Source organism: Teleopsis dalmanni, chromosome X, assembly GCF_002237135.1.
Source record: "Teleopsis dalmanni isolate 2A chromosome X, ASM223713v2, whole genome shotgun sequence".
NCBI lineage: Eukaryota > Metazoa > Arthropoda > Insecta > Diptera > Diopsidae > Teleopsis > Teleopsis dalmanni.
This window is the reverse complement of record NC_051848.1, coordinates 17,168,350-17,186,981: the sequence shown is the minus strand read 5'-3', so window position 1 is coordinate 17,186,981 and position 18,632 is coordinate 17,168,350. Positions and strand designations below refer to the sequence as shown.

General features: G+C 33.5%; 2 protein-coding genes across 2 annotated transcripts; both read right to left on the bottom strand.

Annotated features, from left to right (window-relative positions):
• Positions 1-2,434: 2,434 nt before the first annotated feature.
• LOC119687244 (rhomboid-related protein 2) lies at positions 2,435-12,867 on the bottom strand. The gene is made up of 4 exons (XM_038101504.1): positions 12,156-12,867; positions 4,551-4,694; positions 4,165-4,344; positions 2,435-2,907 (listed from the first exon to the last, which is right to left on the bottom strand). Exons 1-4 carry the CDS (start codon positions 12,474-12,476, stop codon positions 2,620-2,622), a joined length of 933 nt encoding a protein of 310 aa, XP_037957432.1. The 5' UTR covers positions 12,477-12,867; the 3' UTR covers positions 2,435-2,619.
• Positions 12,868-13,689: 822 nt separating this feature from the next.
• Positions 13,690-15,090, bottom strand: LOC119687245. Its single transcript, XM_038101505.1, has 4 exons — positions 14,703-15,090; positions 14,502-14,570; positions 14,342-14,434; positions 13,690-14,271 (listed from the first exon to the last, which is right to left on the bottom strand). The coding sequence occupies exons 1-4, from the start codon at positions 15,019-15,021 to the stop codon at positions 13,841-13,843; spliced, it is 912 nt and encodes a 303-aa protein (XP_037957433.1). The 5' UTR covers positions 15,022-15,090; the 3' UTR covers positions 13,690-13,840.
• Positions 15,091-18,632: the final 3,542 nt, after the last annotated feature.

Below are 18,632 nucleotides of genomic sequence, written 5' to 3'. Positions count from 1 at the left end.
ATTTCAAAAAAGTTGTACTCTCACGAGTTTTACACGTATTTGAATTAAACTAAAATTGTTATTTAAAAGATTTGTCATTCAGGGCTGTTTTTCTCCTCTCACGTCGCTGTCTCTGTCGCTCAAGACTTCTCCAAATATTTAAACAATTTTCTTTACATTAATCATTAGCGTTCGGCTGGAGCGGTATGACTTGTGTGAAAATATCAATATCATATTGAATATTGATCAATATTTCTACGCCGCCACAATGTTAATGCTCAGGATAGAGTACATACATTAGTTTGTTGTCTCAGCACTTAAGCGTCGCGCAAAACACTCTACGTGCTGTTTTTATCATAAGGATATCATACTCTCTATACTACACTTTAAGGAGATTATGAATTTAAAATTTAATGATGAAAAATACGGCTTAATAAGTTTTGATATACTACCACTTGTCACACCTATATTGTCGCATGTTAGCATATTCAAAAAGTGGAACCCTAAAAAGTGTTTTTAATTCAACTTTATCAATATTACTTATACTACGACTAGATATGTTTACCTATTTAATATATACCATACCTTACTACCTAACGGATACGAACTAAGTCCTTTTATATGGCACATTGTTGCGTTATAGAAGCACTTTTTTTATTTAATTAAAAACAAAAAAACTTCAACTGCTGTCTTCTTTTCAGCAAGAAACAAAATAAATAAAAATGAGGACAATTCAGATAGAAAGTGAACGAAATGCACTCACAAGTGAGGTGTAGTGTTATAGAGCTAAATGGGCTCTACAAGCAATTCCAAAATGGAATAATTCTGATGTCCGTAGTTCCGTTCGGTAATTAAATCAGTTTTCTGTGAGAAATCATTTCGTGAACTTAAAAATAGTTTAATAAACTCAAATAGAACTCAAATAAGTTAATGGCCTTAAAGACAGTTTTTGAAGTTAATTTAAATTATTTTTGAAATAAATGAACAATATACTCGAAGCACGTTATTGCGAAAATAATTTATTAATGCATATTAACCAAATCGTTTGCATATTTTCTGTAATAAGAGAGTTTTGAAAATGATTGTTTCATACTAAACCGATCAGACCACCTATATGATGATTATCCTTCATATTAAACAAAAGTACAGCTGAGCGGAACTTCTCCAACTGAAACTCAATAGCTTACTTATGATAGGTACACATGGAAAAATATTTATTACTTCTCAGAACCTGCATAGATTGTAATACCCCAATGGAAAGAAAATAGGAGTACCTGATTATCTGTTTATTTACATGTCATAATTTTTCTTCTGTATTACCCAAAAATATTTATTTTCTGTTATTCTCTGCTCTATATACATACATATGGAGAATGGTAACTCAAATTTGTTACTTCCATCAATTTTGGTTGTTAGCATATAAGTTGGAATATGTCCAATCCCTTCCTACCTTATGTGGCAAAACCCACTGTTGAGTACTGAACATAGGGAACATTACACATATTTAATTATTATATGACTGGCTATCTTTGGCTTTTACAGATTGTTACTTTAAATGAAAATTAATTATTTCAGCTCATGTATGTGTACTTCCTGTTTGCCAAAAAACTTTAATTAAAATTCTGAGTCTGAGTCTGAGTCTGAAACAGTCTTGCGCAAACGAAAGTGACTACTGATATGCATCTAAATAAACACTTAACATACGATATAATCTTCAAATGAAGAAAATGGAGAAACAAAAAATATTTACAAGAAATTAATATAATAAATATTTAAAGAATTATTTATATTTAATTGCACAAAAAATATATTAGTATTAATTTTATGCAGAACATGCACGTAAGTACATAAGCAACTGAAATATGAAACGATTTTAATTTGCTTCATTAAAAACATTCGATTAACAAACGAAGTTAATTTATAAATAATTATTCATATAATTATTTATATTTAACGCATGCCTCAAATCGGTATACCTATATGGATCGGAAACCTGGCTTGCTGACGCCGAAACCGAAAGAATCATGCAATCATTTATCAATCGATGCCTGCTCAACATATTAGGCATATGGTGCCCTAGAACGATTTCAAATGAAGAGTTATGGAGAATACGCACCAAACAAACGTAAATAGCAAGATAAAAAGAAAGAAGTGTGGTTGGATTGAACACACGCTGGCTAAGCCTTATGAAGATATCGCGCATGCTGCACTTACTTGGAACCCCCAGGGGACTAGGCGCAGAGGCAGACCAGCAATGACCTGGAGAAGGACAGTTCAGCAGGAGACGGGCAAATCGTTAAACAATTTGAGAGCAATAGCACAAAATAGAAACCAGTAGCAAACTTTTGTAGACTCCTTAAGCTCCTAATGGAGTATGGAAATAATAATAATAATAATAATAGATATACGAGTATCAATTAGAATAAAGGTAAATTTTTCATTACAGCCAAGTATTACTTAATAAGTAATTAAGATTGTTTTTTATTAATTACTATTAGCACTTACAGCTACTCTAATTAAATGTATCTCTATATATCATTACATCAATACAATACACCATTATATGAGATAGACCTATATTCACTAAAAGCTATTGAACTTATACTAATGTAATGGAATATACAAAATATTGATGCCGGCTTATTTGAATATATCTCCAGTTTTAAGTTTTGTTCTATCGGTGACATATTCCGTTGAACCTGTCGATGTGCTGTGGTAGCCACTTTTGGTCATAGGTCCTCCGTCTCTGTAGATTAGAAAACCCAGACATAGGCCAGTAATGCCTCCAGCGATATGTGCTTCTAAGCTGATATGTGGACTTGCATTTCGATTTATTAAAAAATGAAAACTCGTAAAACAAATGTCACTCAAGCAGAGAATAACCAAAGCGACGAGTCGAAAATATCGATAAGGTAGATGACTGAAATTCTATGAAAGAAAAGATAAATATATATATATTCATATATTCATATATATTAACACTGTGTATGTTTATATAAAAATATATTTATTATAATGTATTACAAGGTGACTTAAATATAAACTTGTTATTATTGCTTTGTTTTTAGTATTGTTCAAATGATAATTTAATACATATATAAATCTCTGCCCATGACTCAAAAGGCTCAACGAAACCAGAAAACGATTCCAGGGAGCAATCTTGAAATAAAAACATATATTTGGAAAATCAGAAAGCTGGCGGAACTAATAATAGACTGTGATCGATCAGTTTTGTAATTATTGAATCATCTGAATATTCATGGGAAGGTTCAAGTAGTTCCCTCAATTATCATTTCACATACATTGATATTTAAGATAATGACAAAGACATACCAAGTAATAAAGAACGAAAGGCAAATAAAGGTTTTTTATGCATCTTGTATAACTAATCCTGGAGAATCATGTGCATTAACTAAAAAAGCGGGCTAATATACAAGTGGTATTATAATATACGAGTATTGTTGAACTTCTAAATTTTATGCGTCTGTTGAGAAATAGAAATAATATCACACTAGCGTGCATTAGTGATTTTGTAATTAATTGCCAAATTTATCTACCCTTATTGTTAATAAAGTTAAGTCCAATAGAAATCAGATAAGCTGGGTAAGCTACAAGATATCACTATAAACAAAACAAAACTATCACAGTTCTTGAAAACCGATGGGTAGCGAAGGTTCATTCTTACTGCTTGAAAGAATGATGTGAACCGATTTCAGGCGAAGGTTTGTTGCGAACTTTATTTTAATGTAAACCTGGTCTTATAGAAAGCTCTTGTATGCTCTAGTATGTAGCACCAATATTTGATCTCTCTGATGTTTTGCTTAATGCAATGAGTGTCGGTATATTCACGCAAGAAATCGACTTATGTTACATGGAAATTATGGATAGTAGTAGTTAAAAGTGATTCTCGATAGTCACTTTCTAAGATTCTTGCATCAAGATGTGCATCCTTCGATCGGTCGAAAAATTTACACTCGAATGGGGCAACAGCTTTAAATGAGTTGTTCTGATTACTATAATAGACTGAACCAACTTTTAATAATTATTGTCCTTTCTAAATATCAATTTAAATTCAATTAAAACTAATTAATAATGAGGTAGATATATTGTGTCAGAAATGTAACAACTGCAACAGATATTATTTCCAGAATTTAGTTCTTTTTACATAATCTACATACTGCTTACCTTAACCAAGTGCGGTATGTGACTCATGAGCAATGCATAAATGCCCGCTGATGCGCCCACTAACGAAAACTGCGGTTGGAAAATTGAAATGGCCAATGAACCGGAAACACCGCCTGCAGCATATATAATTGCCACCTTCCAACGACGTTGTTCGGACTCCAAACAAAAGCCAATCAGGAACTGTTAATAAGTTTTTGGATGGCATTGTTGATAGACATGAAAATATACATATACAGAATATTGTGTAATTACACAGAAATCACATTCGAATTGAGTATGGCAGCTCATACTCATGATTATTGCAAGTTTGGCAGTTTGTGCTCCACAGAACGTCCACAGAAGAGTCTTATATTTTTCTATCGATTCAAATATTATTTCGTACTTACTTGCAGGCAAAGATTCAATAGCAAATGTAGGTGATCGGTGTGTAGCAGCATATAGCTTAGATGCCTCCAGTACTGCGTTCGGTATCTCGGGATGTACATGAACCGCTGTTTGATGGACTCATTAGCCACAAAGAAAAGTGTGAACTGTAAACAATTTGAACAAAATTAGATATTAGACTTTATGTTTTTACTTCGGGCACTTGCAGACACGTGTGTAATTCATTTATTTTTTTATAAATGGAAAATTAGTTCATTAATTTAGAAATTTCAGGTATCGAAAGTGAAATGAACTTTCTTTCTTGTACAAATTCGTGCGTTATAATAACACAGATATGTTTTATTTTTATCAATGACCAACAGTGATGAGAAGCCAATATAAACTTTGGAATATTCAAATTCTTTTGCATAACGCACTATGATGGAAGATCAGCTATACGAGCTGTGTCCCGACATTAACATAGTTAAAGGTGACGGGATGAAATTGTTCCGACAAGAGAAACTATAAATTGTTCCGACTAGGTACGAGTACTGCCATCGGAAAACGCTATAACGAATGTCCACATCTTTGCTGAAAGGCAAAGGTAGCAAATTATCAGAACGCAATCGATACTACTAACTGGCGACAGCACGCCGCTGATTGAACTGGCTGCCGGAGGGAACTGGAGTCGGCCTAGGACGATACACGTACGAAAAGTCCAGTAAAAAGTTATTTCTTTAAACTTTTCAAAGTAAGAAAAATTAATTTTTTGAAATAAAAATTAAAGTAGATTAAAGTATGTTAGACAATTAATGCCAACCATTGACCATTTCTACGGCACACACTGTCGTTTTCATTCATGTTAACTCAACTATGTCAACTATGTTAGATAACTGAAAAGCGGCTTACTTCATGACTATGTGCTTATAATTCCAAAAATATTAACTCAAAATTAACTGAAAAGGCAAATCTAGTTTGATTACATATCATTGAGACACAGAGTATGTTCGGTTTGTGACCCAACTTGGCAACGACCTCATTCCTAATTTGGTTAAGTGAGCTGTCACTTTTGTTCAAACTCAATGCATCGTGTTGAAGTGATTTTCAGTTGCAATAGAGCAAGTCAAAGTTGTGGCGAATAGAATAAAAACGAAACTTACAGCAAAAATTCAAGATGGTGTTGCACTAGGAGCAACAGATACGTTGGTAATTACATTACCAATTGGTGATAACTTTTTTATTGGGTTTTTTACGGGCATTACGATGCGGCAGAATCAGTAACTAGAAACTGTGATTGAATTACCTGCGGCATCAACTGTTTCCATCATTTCAAAGCGTTCAAACTGATTTACCGTAAAGCAATTACCGAATGCGATTTATGCACTCAGTTAACAGAAAACAAATGAAACATTCATCTCATCCAAACAGCTCAGAGCGATTAAGAATTGCATCTCGAAATCTGTACAACTCGTCAAAGCTACACAAGTGCGTCTCCACGCCGCATAAGATTGAACGTTTCCATTTTAGCACTAACGCTTTGCAATTATGGCATCTAATGCTGTGGCGGTAACATTATTTGCATCATAAGGTAAAGCATACCGCTGACATGTAACTAGATATGCCAACGTACATCACAATTACAACGCCACCACATTGTATGCCGTAATAATTACAGCAACAACAACAGTAGCAACAAAAACTAGTGTTCCATCAAAACTAGAAAAATAATGCAAATTGATGTTTACGACCATTTGTGGCAGTATCCGCGCCAACCAATAAATCGCTCCATCGCTTCATCGCTCCATCACTTCGAAATGGAAGTGATGCTCGTGATGCTCGTCATGCTCGTCTTAAAACACATTTTGTTTTATAGAGCTATTTTCCACCCTTCCACCATTCTACGCTTCTATTCTTCTATTCTTGTATCTAAGAGATACCACAACGCCTGCTTTTCTATGTGCTTCTGAATTTTTCTGAATTGATCATTAAATTCTTCGTGTACATTCATTTGTGATTTATTACTGATTACCGATCGGAATAACACACAAAATCCCATTGTGTTTGAGCTCATAAATCCATAAATTATCTATGTTTACTTTATATTTCTATAATGGCGAATCTTATTTATGGAGTCGAGATATTCGCGCTACTCGTAATGTTTGGGCCAAATTAATTATAAGAAAATTGTTAAGTGTTTTTCCTAATGGCTTTAATGTATACAAATTGAAAAGAAATCAATAGCAAACACATTTATATGCTCTGCTCTCTTTCCCCCACGTTTCAAGAAATTAAAGATTCCTAAAATTTTTGAAAATAATTTTTTGAATTTTTACTGAAGAATTTCATTTACTCAGACAATTGGTTAATCAAAGAGTAAGAATTTTTGGCATCTAAACCAAATATTATCAAAATCAAACAAGTCATCTGACATCCAGAATATTTTAAAAAAATTTTAGAGTGTTTCCTCAAGAATAAAAGGCGTATTGGGCAATACGACCCCCAAACGTAAAAACGATAATCACAAAAATTCTTTTACCATACCTTCCCGCTTACGTCCGTGTAAAAGTCAATAATCAGTCTTAATAAAGTAAGCATAGCCGACTATTTAGTACCAATACTGATACATAATATCAGACCAAAAAGTGATCATATGTCAATATCAGTCAGTGACTAACAACAACAGACATTGATCCTCCCGTGTTCTATTAAAGACACACAGTATCTCGCTAGCTCAACTGTGTGTTCGTTTCCGAATATATTCAATCGGAAACCCAAACTAGAGTTACTTTGGAGTTCTTGCTTAATAAGTCAAATATTCTTTTACATACATGAACTACGTTGGATGAGAAACAGACTACTGATAGCTTTGTTTTCATTATCTGGAAGTTTTCAAGTTAGCTTTGAGTTCTTCATCCAAATCTGCAACTGAAGAACTGACTCTTAGTGAAAACTTCTCTTTAAAATAATAAAAAGGAGATGCAAACATTATAAAATTATATTATTTACTCCATTGGTGCCAGTCGTTATCTTTTCCTTCGTTCTAATTAAATCTATTGCCAAATCTTCTCTTATGGAAGAAGTGATGGGTAAGCAAGGACACATTTAATCTAATCTCTCATAACTAATGATCGGAATGATTGCTAGAACATGTATACTGAGAATAGCCATTTGTATTTTGTGATTGTCATGTACCATTGACTATCAACTATCAATTATCATGTCACAATCATATCCCTTATGATAGGACTACCTGTCGCTTATAAGATATCCAAAACAAAAAATGTTAAGTCCTACTCATGTACACAAAACCTATGTAGGTACAATTATTATTCAATAAAGATATACTCCGAAAACCAAGAAAATAAACTCTCCATTCTTCCATTCTACTCTTTCCATTCTTCTAGTACTCTTCGCATGGACAGTTGTGCTAGGAATAATGAAATCAAATATGATGGAAAGTGAAAAACCAAAACAGTTTTATTTGAAGTACTGTTAAAGACTTGGCTATCGAGTACGACCAGATGGCCATCACATTTGGTTTAGAACGAAGGTTTTATAATGTGCTAGTGATGTCGAAATTTCTTATACTTCTGTATAGGATTATAAGATGTCAAAAATGTATTATGATTTAAGATGCATGGATTATAAGTGTTACATATCGTTATTTCATCAAATAATGAATTAATCAAAGTATTAATCGACGTAATCACTCGTAAGAGGCATATTTTTCAGTTCTTCTTATACGGTTTCTCCATTGTGGGATCTTAGATTGTGTCTTCACCAATCGGTTTCTTCTGCAAAACTTGCCTCACTGCATGTCTTTTAGTCTTCCCATTACAAGGCCATAAACGCGGACATGAAATTTTCCCAGTTTTGTGCTAATCGGCACAACTCTATTACTACATGGAAGGAAATTGTTTCTTATCCTGATCTAACTTTTTCACTCCGATAACCTATCGTATATATTTGATATATGAAGACTCAGTTCTAATTTCCAGTTCAGCTCAACACACATGTGCATACTCCAATGCTGGTCTGATCATGTTTTGGATACGGATCCGGACACCCTTGAAGAGTGGCGCATGCAATATGTTGTGATATTGGTGATTTCAACAGCAATTTTCATAGAGTAAGCCCAGAGTGTTCTTCCAATGTCATCCACTAGTCCAAAGCCCTATGTGATGCGATATTAATTTAAATATTCTATACGGTTTCTGTGGCTTTGGACAGATGTTCTAGCTTTAGAGTTTGTAGATCTGGTTCGCTCTTGATCTGGTTGTTCGTATTCGGATGTATCACTTTTTGTATACCTGTCACAAGAAATAATAACATGTCAATCTACTTCTGTGACTAACAGGAGCAGGAATATAGAAACGGGGTTCTATTGAAGAGCTATCGAATATATTAGTATAATGCATAAATGCGGGAGGGATACAAAAATTTAGCTGAGTGAATAGGTTCATTGTTCATAAGCCACTTCAATATGCAATTTGCAATAATAAACATTTTTATGATTATTGAAATTGTACACACAAACATACAAACATAAAAACATAAAAATGTTATTACGTCTGCTATGGCGAAATTCTGATTGCATTTTAAAAGTATCTGCAATAAATTTTTGAGGCAAAAACGAAGCGAATGGAGCTTTGGCCAAATTGTTAAAATGTTCGCATTGAGAATAAATCTTTATATGTATATATATTTATACCTATATAGGAATATATGATTACATTTATAAGTAAGTATTTAAAGAAACAGCACTTATTTACACACATCTTCAAGTATCTGATATTCCATTCGTATTTTTGAACTGCAAAACGCGAGATACTATGCGAATAGATACTCAATTGCGTATTGCACTGCGTTTGAGTGATGTTATATTCTTATTTGTATTCTTGTGTGTTCGAAATAATTAAGTCTACTTTAACAGAATTTAATCATTTATTTATTTCCTTATTGTATTATCGATTCCATACATATGTTATAGGCAATTTTTTTTTGTTCAAGTATAAAACATAGCTATGGTGTATATGCATTCATTGTAATCAATGGGACCATGACAATCAAAACCAAGCCATGCAGTTTGTGAATTATTGACATACTCAGTTCTGACGATGACTTTATTTTGTAGTTACCCTGCATTTTATGTCTTTCGACCTCTTCGGATGCAGGCGATGCATATACTAGAAAAATATAGGCGCCAAATGAAATGCACATTCCAGAAGAAGTCACTTTTATATAGTATAAGTCAAATAACCTTATAAAAGTCGCAGCTGTCTATTTCACACTTCTGTTTTGACTTATTTACTTACATCTAGAAATTAAAGTTATTCCAAAGCAATGAATATTTAGTTTACACAGAAGTAAATAAACGTGAAACAGTACTCAATTGCGTCAATACATAATAGCTTTAAAGAAGCTAGGGTACGAAATAAAAATCTGAGAAAACTACAGCTAGCTATTAAGTTGAACTTATAACTTATGTTAATCCGATATATATCAATGCTATGCAGTTTTAGTTTCTACAGAATATATCATTAAAGAGCTTGATAATCACTTACTAGAACAAAAGGGCATCCGTGGTCACAATACTTCTACCCAATGGAAACCAGTACTCTATCATCTAATCTTTAATTATGTTAAAAGCAGCTGAAAGTGATGGTATACCTGGAGATGTTTTTCGAGCTGATCCATATGGGATGACTAGGTTACTGTACCCACTGCTTCAGCAAATCTGAGAGAACGAAAGGCTGTTTGTATTCTACCATTCCACCGTAATCATTCGTATATTGATCACATTAACACCATGAGAATTATTCTCGAGCAATCTACTGAGTTTTATTCCCCGCTGTATATGACTTTCATTGATAATGAAAAAGATTTGATTATTAAAAAGCTTAAAAGGGATACTATTTGTGCGATTTTATGCATTTGGGATTTCTCCCAAGTTGATAAGCATAATAAGAAATTCATTTGAAGATACTACAAGTAAAGTTTTCCATGCTATCACACTAACGAACGGCTCTTTAAAAGCTGCTCTTTTAATTAATACGTCAGAATAAAAAGCTATGCGTGTTTGCTATCAAAATTTAGCTGCCTTTAACATTTATGATTATGATATTGATGATGTTAAACGATTTTAAGTACCTGGGAATTAAGTTTACCCCCGAGAATGACATTCAAAAAGCGAAGTGTGCCTATGCCTTACTAAGTAGAGTTTAGAGAAGTGCCAACATCGTCTAGGCAACTGAATTGAAAAGTTTCAACATAACTAAATGATATCGAAAAAAAAATACTCAAAGAAAGGATACGTGCTGCATAGCTCCTTCACTCTTATAATGGAACCCGATTGGATCAAGAAGAAAAGGACGTCCAAAGACACTGAAAAATCCAAATCGTGTAATGAGCTTAGACACATGTCACGGAGTAATGGAAACTGTAAACTTTTTGTGGATAATCTAAGTTCTTAGATTTAAAGTCAATTTATAATTGTTTGTACTCTTGGAACATGTCCTCATAATAATAAAATAAGGACTCAACTCTTGTCATACAAAGTTCGCAGAAAAATGGGAAAACACTACAGGTACAGGAAAAATCAACCATTTAGTAAAGTAATCAATATTAATCACATTAATTAATTTAGTTTTATTTTCACAAAACTGTGGTCACTGCCTCAGCTTGGCCCAGTCACCTGACAAGTCATCTTAGCCTGCGTTGTCATTCCAAAAAGGTGACTGTTTGTAATGAGATAGATTATTTCCATGTAACTATCACTTGATAGTTATTTGAAGAATTCAAAATATTTATGTAAAACCTTTTTTATGCCTTATGTGTTATTACGATCTGTGACTGCTAATATAATTTTATAAGTATCATGTCTTTATGAATGAATAATTACCGATAATAATTCTGAAACAAAGAAATTATAAGAGTCATGAAATCGATTGAATCTACTATGAAATCAAATTACGCATATCTAGTTTAACAACCTACTTAGACATTAAATAGATTAATTATATCTTATCTATTCTCGCGTTACTCTAGTTGAGGGTATACTTCAAGTTCATGGAAAATAATTACCCCTCTTGGAGTTTTATCTATTTAATTTGCTCGTCTCAATTAAATATATAAATAACAGTTCATGCATTTACTCAATTTTGAGAAATAAAAGTTTAAAAAAACATGTAAAAAATTCAATAAAGAAATAAATAGATTTTCCGCAATTTATTCTATAATTCTACATTTTTTTGGAACAATTTTGGAACAATAATTTAATAAAAAGCATATAACTACCAAAACATAATCCTGTCATCGTTGTGTTGGTTTCGAAAGAAGGGACTGCAGATTCTTTGGTATCGACATTTAAAATCCTCGATGAAAACCAATATAGGCATGAATTGAATTAGGCTTAAGATCTCTTAAATAAAGGGAAAAAATTATCAAATTTATCCACATATAATTATCAACTCAGCCAACCTTACTTAACATAACAATCCCCTGTGGGCAGCACTTGCATTAAAGGATTGCGTTTTTTTTTCACATGACGTATGAGTTATTTTCGACTTTTTCTGAATTTTCTGTGCAATTTCAGTGTTTTTCGAAATTTTCGTGATTTATTAACTTACCTGCACTAAACTTATATTCACTATAAGCCAAGGAATGCGCCACGAACTTCGTTTTTCAGTCAAATCAGCGATGAACTCTCCCGAAATTGGCGATGTTGCATTTAATGGAAGTGTTAGTGCAACCGCATCCGTTAGTGTGTCCGTTTCCGTGACACTTTTGGGACAGACACCGTCTTCGATAGCGGCAATTGAATTGCCGTCGATCATGCCGGCCGCGTTTTTTATGGATGTCGCATAGCACAGGGAAGAATTCGGCACAATATTAAATGCAGTAGTTGCGGTCTTGCAGCGTCCTAGTTTTTTGCGATTAATTCGAAACATTATGGGGCAGGTTCCATTTCTCAAACAGTTTATTAATATGTTCCGACTGCGAAATTGAATAGAAAACCCCTTGAAATGCACTTGAAATCCGCGATAATCACTTGCGCGCGGCACAAAACGAAACAGATTTCGTAGTTTTAATTGCTCGAGCTGATAAGCGCGTTTTAGTTTTAAATAAATTTATTTTTTAATATTACTCTGGTGCGTGATTCACTTCAGACTTCCACTTTATCAAAGAAAAAATACTTGTAATTTCTTATTAAAATATTTTTAAAACAATTTGTATTTTTAGTTTTTGTTTATTTAACACATTGTGTTCTTGCGATTACACGCTTGTGGTGCGCTTCAGACGCTTGTGTGTGCCGTTCGCATTCGCGTCCGCTTTGCTTACCGCAAGACGATCGACTGCCGTGAAATTTATTGTTCGCAAGATTGTTTCTTAGCGCATTTTTAGCCACAATATTCGATCGCTAAAAAACACCAAAAAACACCATCGCAATCGTCGATAACAAACGCTCTGAGCTCAAAGACAGAACAATTAAACACACAGAGAAGTGAATGGCTCTGCCTACTAAGAAAATTAATCGCAACTGAAACGAAATAGAATATCTTCCATCCCAAACGATAGCGATTATTACATGCCTTAAGCTAAAAGTCTCATGAGCTATGAACATACCTATCAGGATTTCGATCGGTATTGTTTACTGTACTTCATCAATCTTCCATCAACTTCTCAACAGAAATCATTGAATATAGCATACCATTGCGAAAAACCACGGCTTGATGGATTAACTAATATTATGATCAAGTCAGGTAAATGAAGTGATTACTCGGAAACTTCGAAAAACAACAAACAGGACTTAAAAACTATTAGAAATTACCTTACACTGTATATATGCATATATATTTATAATATATAACCAGCATCCTTAATTAATCAAAATAAGTGAGAGCTATATTCCACATGTACAATTGGCTACATAAAAGGTGTTAACTATACGGTTACAGTGATTAGTCGCAGTCACCCTAAAGTAACAACGTGTTAGTGATTCTAAGTAGTATTTTAGCACAATTGGAATAACTTCTTTAGACAACATATTGCCACTAACAAAAAATCTATCGGAGATAAGTGGTCGACCGAATAGGCATATTAGTCACCTACATTCCAGGATGCTTATTGCTCAAGGGAATTAAATCAGAAAAGAGAAGCAAGTAGACGTCCATAAATTTATTGGCCACATTATTCGAATCGCACAACTCGCACATATACATTTTTATACCAACAATATTACAATTTTATTTCTACAAGTTCCACCAAAAGTTCGTAAAATAAATATAAAAATCGCTTATCTTATTAATACAAACTATTGTACATAAAGTCGAAACATATTGGAGCTATCAGATGTAGAAGGCGAGTCAACTGCAGCATCTGCCTCATAATCACAAACAGAATCCTTTATGTACTGTTCTATAATGGCGTGCATAATACTTTTAGTGGTCTCTCTCAGAACAGTGTTTGCTCTGGAACCCGGTTCATTCTGAGACAGTACAAAAGTTTCAAGTACTTCCATTATGTTGTTCTCAAGAAGCTCTTCATTCAATTCGCACTTTCCTTCGTCATTAGATTTACTCTTCAACTCACTTTTTCTAATCATCCCCAACTCTCTTGCAATTGCGTGAACTTGGAGCCTTATATCCTCGACCAGGATTTTCGTTATAGAATGCTTCTCATGTAAAATTGATCCACATTTGGAACGATCAGCTTCAAGGCCAACACAACTGATCTGCTTTTTTTCTGAAACAAATAATGTCATAAAATCTGTTTTTTATAATGTCGGCATCTAATAGATTTCAAGTCAACTTACCTTCTGACATCAATTTCTTCCTTTTTGGTGCAATTCCTGAATCATCCGATGGTTTACGTCTCTTTCGTTTGCCTATAGTCGCATCCTCGTTATCTGTGATTAAATGAATCTCGTTATAAAGTTTATAAAATTATTGGATTGGTTTTCTAAAAAAACTTACCTTTGTCTACTGAACAATTCTTTTTTTTATTATCTACAACCGATTTTGTTTCTATGGAAATCTTAGAACCTGCCCAGACATTATTGAAATCAATTTATTATGAACGACATTGATATAAAAAGATGAAATAAAATATAAATAAAAATAAATCGAGTATTTAAATTCATTTTTTAGAGTTCTGACTTATTAATAATTTCTTACCTGAAACATGGTGTGCATGATTAATCGGAAGTCCGTTAGTGACAGACTCGTGCGACGGGCATTGACAATAGCTGATTTCAGACTTCGTCAGAACATCTTTACGACGATTTTTCTTTGTTCCAGAAGTGTGATAAAATCCATCTTTGTAATTGAAGTAACGGAGGCGTGCTCCAGTTGCTAAACCCTCCGTTACTTCCTGAAGAAGCAACTGGTACTTTTTCTTCGACTTCTTTGCTATTTGTTCAGCTACTTGTTCGGCGGTTGAGGGCACTTTCAACTGACGAAGGGCTTTTAGTAGGGTGTTTCCAAATATGACCATATTTAGTTTGTTAGTTTAATTAAAGAATTTTCACAGACAGATTTTTGGTAACTATTTCGAATATATTTTGTTTTAAATGGAAATGAAAAAATGACAAACGCATCAAATTTAACCTAACATCAATGCCAACTACTACAAATTCAAGTTCCTTCAATGAAAAAAGATTAATTAAAATACTTATAAAAGTGATAAAAATATTCGCTGGATTACACCGACTGGAGCGCAGATCAATATTCTCTTGTCGTTTTGGAATAAAAACTCAAATTAGAAATGAGGAAGTTTCTTAACATCAACTTGGTTGATCTTGAGATTCTGATGGATAGAGAAAATGCAGTTTTGAAATATTTTCTTTATCCACTACAAAATTAGGGTGGGGATCTAACCATGACAATATTTTACTAAACCCACAACAAAAGTAAGTTCACTGCGAAGTTTATAAAATGAGCAAACCATTTAGATTTTTAGTTAAATGATGTCTGACAATGACACCACAAAATTGATTCTATCTCCAGCCTAACATAATCGTGATTGAAATATAAGAATCTTGAATATAAGAATCTCACAGATGACTCGCGGTGTTCAACGATTCTCAGAAGGCACATTCATTCATTCTGCAAACATCAACAGAGGAAACCAATTATAATACGTCAGACATTAAGATCTGACTTTCCAACCTGAAGTACAGTTCGGAATATTTGGTGATCATTTACAGCTCTTCCAGCTTTTCGAAAGGAAGAGGTAAGAATAGAGTATATCCATTTATTAATTTGTAGAAAACAGTTTTTTTTGCCACTAAAGTAAAATGAGATTGATTTCATAATATTGACTAAACATTCTGGTACCACTAATCGCATAAAGCCATCCAAAAAAACGTTGCGGCAGAATGGTTGATGTGGTCAGTGTAGATAATGTGGTCTTGTAATAATTGATTTTGCGCCAAATGAATAAATTGATATGATCTTTCATGTTATTAAAATGATTAGGGCATGTATTGATATCGGCTATCTATTTCCAAGATAGGAACTACTATCTGCTTTTTCTGCGTACAATAAACACTATGGCGTCTGTTAATCAGTGCTCAAGTGGCATCAATTATCCAGGGCATGCGTTATTTATTTAATACACGCAACAAATTGTTCTAATAACTAATAAGTTACATATCTGCTTGATCTCATCCCAGACTTTGTATGGTCACGTAGGCTTTAATCCTCATTGACCTACTGCTATCACTAAGTCATTATCGCTGAAACAGCTGGTAGCTCGGAATCACTTTACACCAACAATGTGTTTGATTTTGGTACGTATTTTCGAAGTTTGCCAAATGTGTTTATGAATATCGAGATGTAGAAATCACTTACCATAAATGGGTCCTTTCTTCTGTCAGCATATCGTTCTCTTAGAATAGCTTGTGGTGTGGTTTGTTTCTGCCAATTTAAGCAGAAAAATCGCCTAACAAAAGCAGTAGATCTCGATTAAACGGTCTTTGTAATCATCGTTAGCATCGTGCATAGGTGCTTAGCACTGAAAGAGTCTATAATTATGAAATGTGCATCGAAAATTGATAACTAATTATCATATCAAGTGCTGAGGAAGAATCTCAAACTGTGAATACCTAGCGTTCATCATCTCAAACAGGCCTATAGCCTTCAAACTGTAAACATTTCATGAATTATTAGTCGAATCCAAATTTGGAACTGCTGGATTGAATTTCGCTTTCACAAATGAAATGATTTTGGTTTTTATTGATGATGAAGAGGTGAAAGTAGGGTTCACATTGCCGAAATCATCAGTTCTACAACTGTGCGGTTCGTGAAAAATAGAAAGCTATAGCTCCCAAACTGTGTTATTTGATATCTGATTAGTAAAGACAACAACCGCAGTTTTGAAAGTGTTGTGTATTAAACACTGTTTCTTGCTTGAGAACTGTTTAGTCCGACGTGTTCAACAGTATTCGCTGAGTGTTTTCCAGACGGGCACATTGTATTCGAGCAAACATCAGAAGACGTGTTGTGTGCACAATACGGAAATGCGAGTGTTTGAGATGTTAACCCAGAATTTGCTTCCACAGTTTGTCAAAAAGGTTTGTGCAGTGGCTACCAGTAACTAACAAACTTCAACAAATCCTTCCGAACGAGTGGCATATATCGGTCGGAGTATCAATTTGGTCAACGTATCAATTGGTTTGTCTACTTCAATTTCTTTCTCAATTTCAGGGGCAGAATAGAACGTGACTGGGTAGCTAATGTCGCAACATTCAATTGGAGGAATGCACAGTTATTCGCTGAACTTTCCTGAGAATAACATTTCTTACATTTATAGTAGTAGTAATTTACACATTTATGTGGAATTACTAATGTCTTGAATCGCAGAAGATATCATTAAAAATACAACAAATGGACATATATCTAACATCAGTGTGATCTGTCGATATTATCGGGGGAATTATTCGTTATCAAATTGCGTCGAAGAAACACGTCCAATCGTGCTGACTCGATTGGAAATGTTTAGTAGTGTTCTGATCATTTAAAACTTCAGTGAAGTCATTGAATCCTCGAAATTTCAATTTATTGCTTTAAATGCATAATTTTCTCTTCCAAATATTGTTCGATTTAAACTATGCACCCAGTCAAAGCTTAAAACTATATTTGATGGGTTTGGAGAACTAAACTGTCCTGATATATGTCATTAGTAAACTTGTTTACGAAATGTTTCTTTAACATAGATCGAAAGTTAAATCTCACCAACAGAACACTTATGTGTCAATGAGGACAGTACAACACAATAATAATAATTCTAGACATAAAATGTTGAAAAAGTAAGGCAATATCCTAGCAATATGGAATATCCTAGCACCCTAGGAGTTTGAATGTTGACAAATAAACACACTGCAACTTTACCAAACACCAATCGCGCTGGTGTGATATATGCTGACAAGACGTTGACTCGACTCTGAGAAAAATGACATACGAAAAGTGTTCAGAGATGTATATAGTGCAGTAAATCGGAACTGCATTTGGAGATTTCGAAAACGTATGTTGTAACTACAACACAAATCGAAAGATTTATATTTGTAAGGCATATATTTAGAGTGAATAATGGCTACCCACTCCCGACATTCGTAGTATACATTACTTACATATACCCACTTAGGAGAGAAATTGTAGGGGGTTTACTTAAATTGATACTGACTGAAGGCAAATCCTAATGCAGACAAAAATCGAATATGGATTGAACAGTCAAATATGGCAATGAATTCAAAGATCACAATTCATTCAATGATAACAACAGCTAAGTTATTAGCTATTATTAGTTATTAGACAGATTAAAAAAAAACATAAGTAAATTCTGTCCACAATTTAAATCGTAAGATATTCCACCTCTTTAACGGATGTTGACAATATCTACACATTCATAATATATTAAGAATACTGCCAAACAAAAATGTTCAATAATTATATATTGTCGTTGATGTAAGCTAATGTCAAAAAAAAAAAAATAATAGCATAAAGTCCAACTAATTTTAATTATTTCCTAAGAATTTAATAAAACGAAATAAAGCGTACAGGATTTTTAACGTTTGAGTTAGCAATTCTGAATATCAATATTGTATT

Bases quoted from the DNA above. Each gene is read 5' to 3' on its own strand.
- LOC119687244 (XM_038101504.1), bottom strand. From the start codon at position 12,476: ATGTTTCGAATTAATCGCAAAAAACTAGGACGCTGCAAGACCGCAACT. The intron at 4,695-12,155 runs GTAAGTTAATAA...AATTGTTTACAG, and splicing joins TGAATATAAGTTTAGTGCAG to TTCACACTTTTCTTTGTGGC. The intron at 2,908-4,164 runs GTAAGCAGTATG...TTTCTTTCATAG, and splicing joins ACATACCGCACTTGGTTAAG to AATTTCAGTCATCTACCTTA.
- LOC119687245 (XM_038101505.1), bottom strand. From the start codon at position 15,021: ATGGTCATATTTGGAAACACCCTACTAAAAGCCCTTCGTCAGTTGAAA. The intron at 14,571-14,702 runs GTAAGAAATTAT...ATGTCTGGGCAG, and splicing joins TCATGCACACCATGTTTCAG to GTTCTAAGATTTCCATAGAA. The intron at 14,272-14,341 runs GTAAGTTGACTT...TATTTGTTTCAG, and splicing joins GAAGAAATTGATGTCAGAAG to AAAAAAAGCAGATCAGTTGT.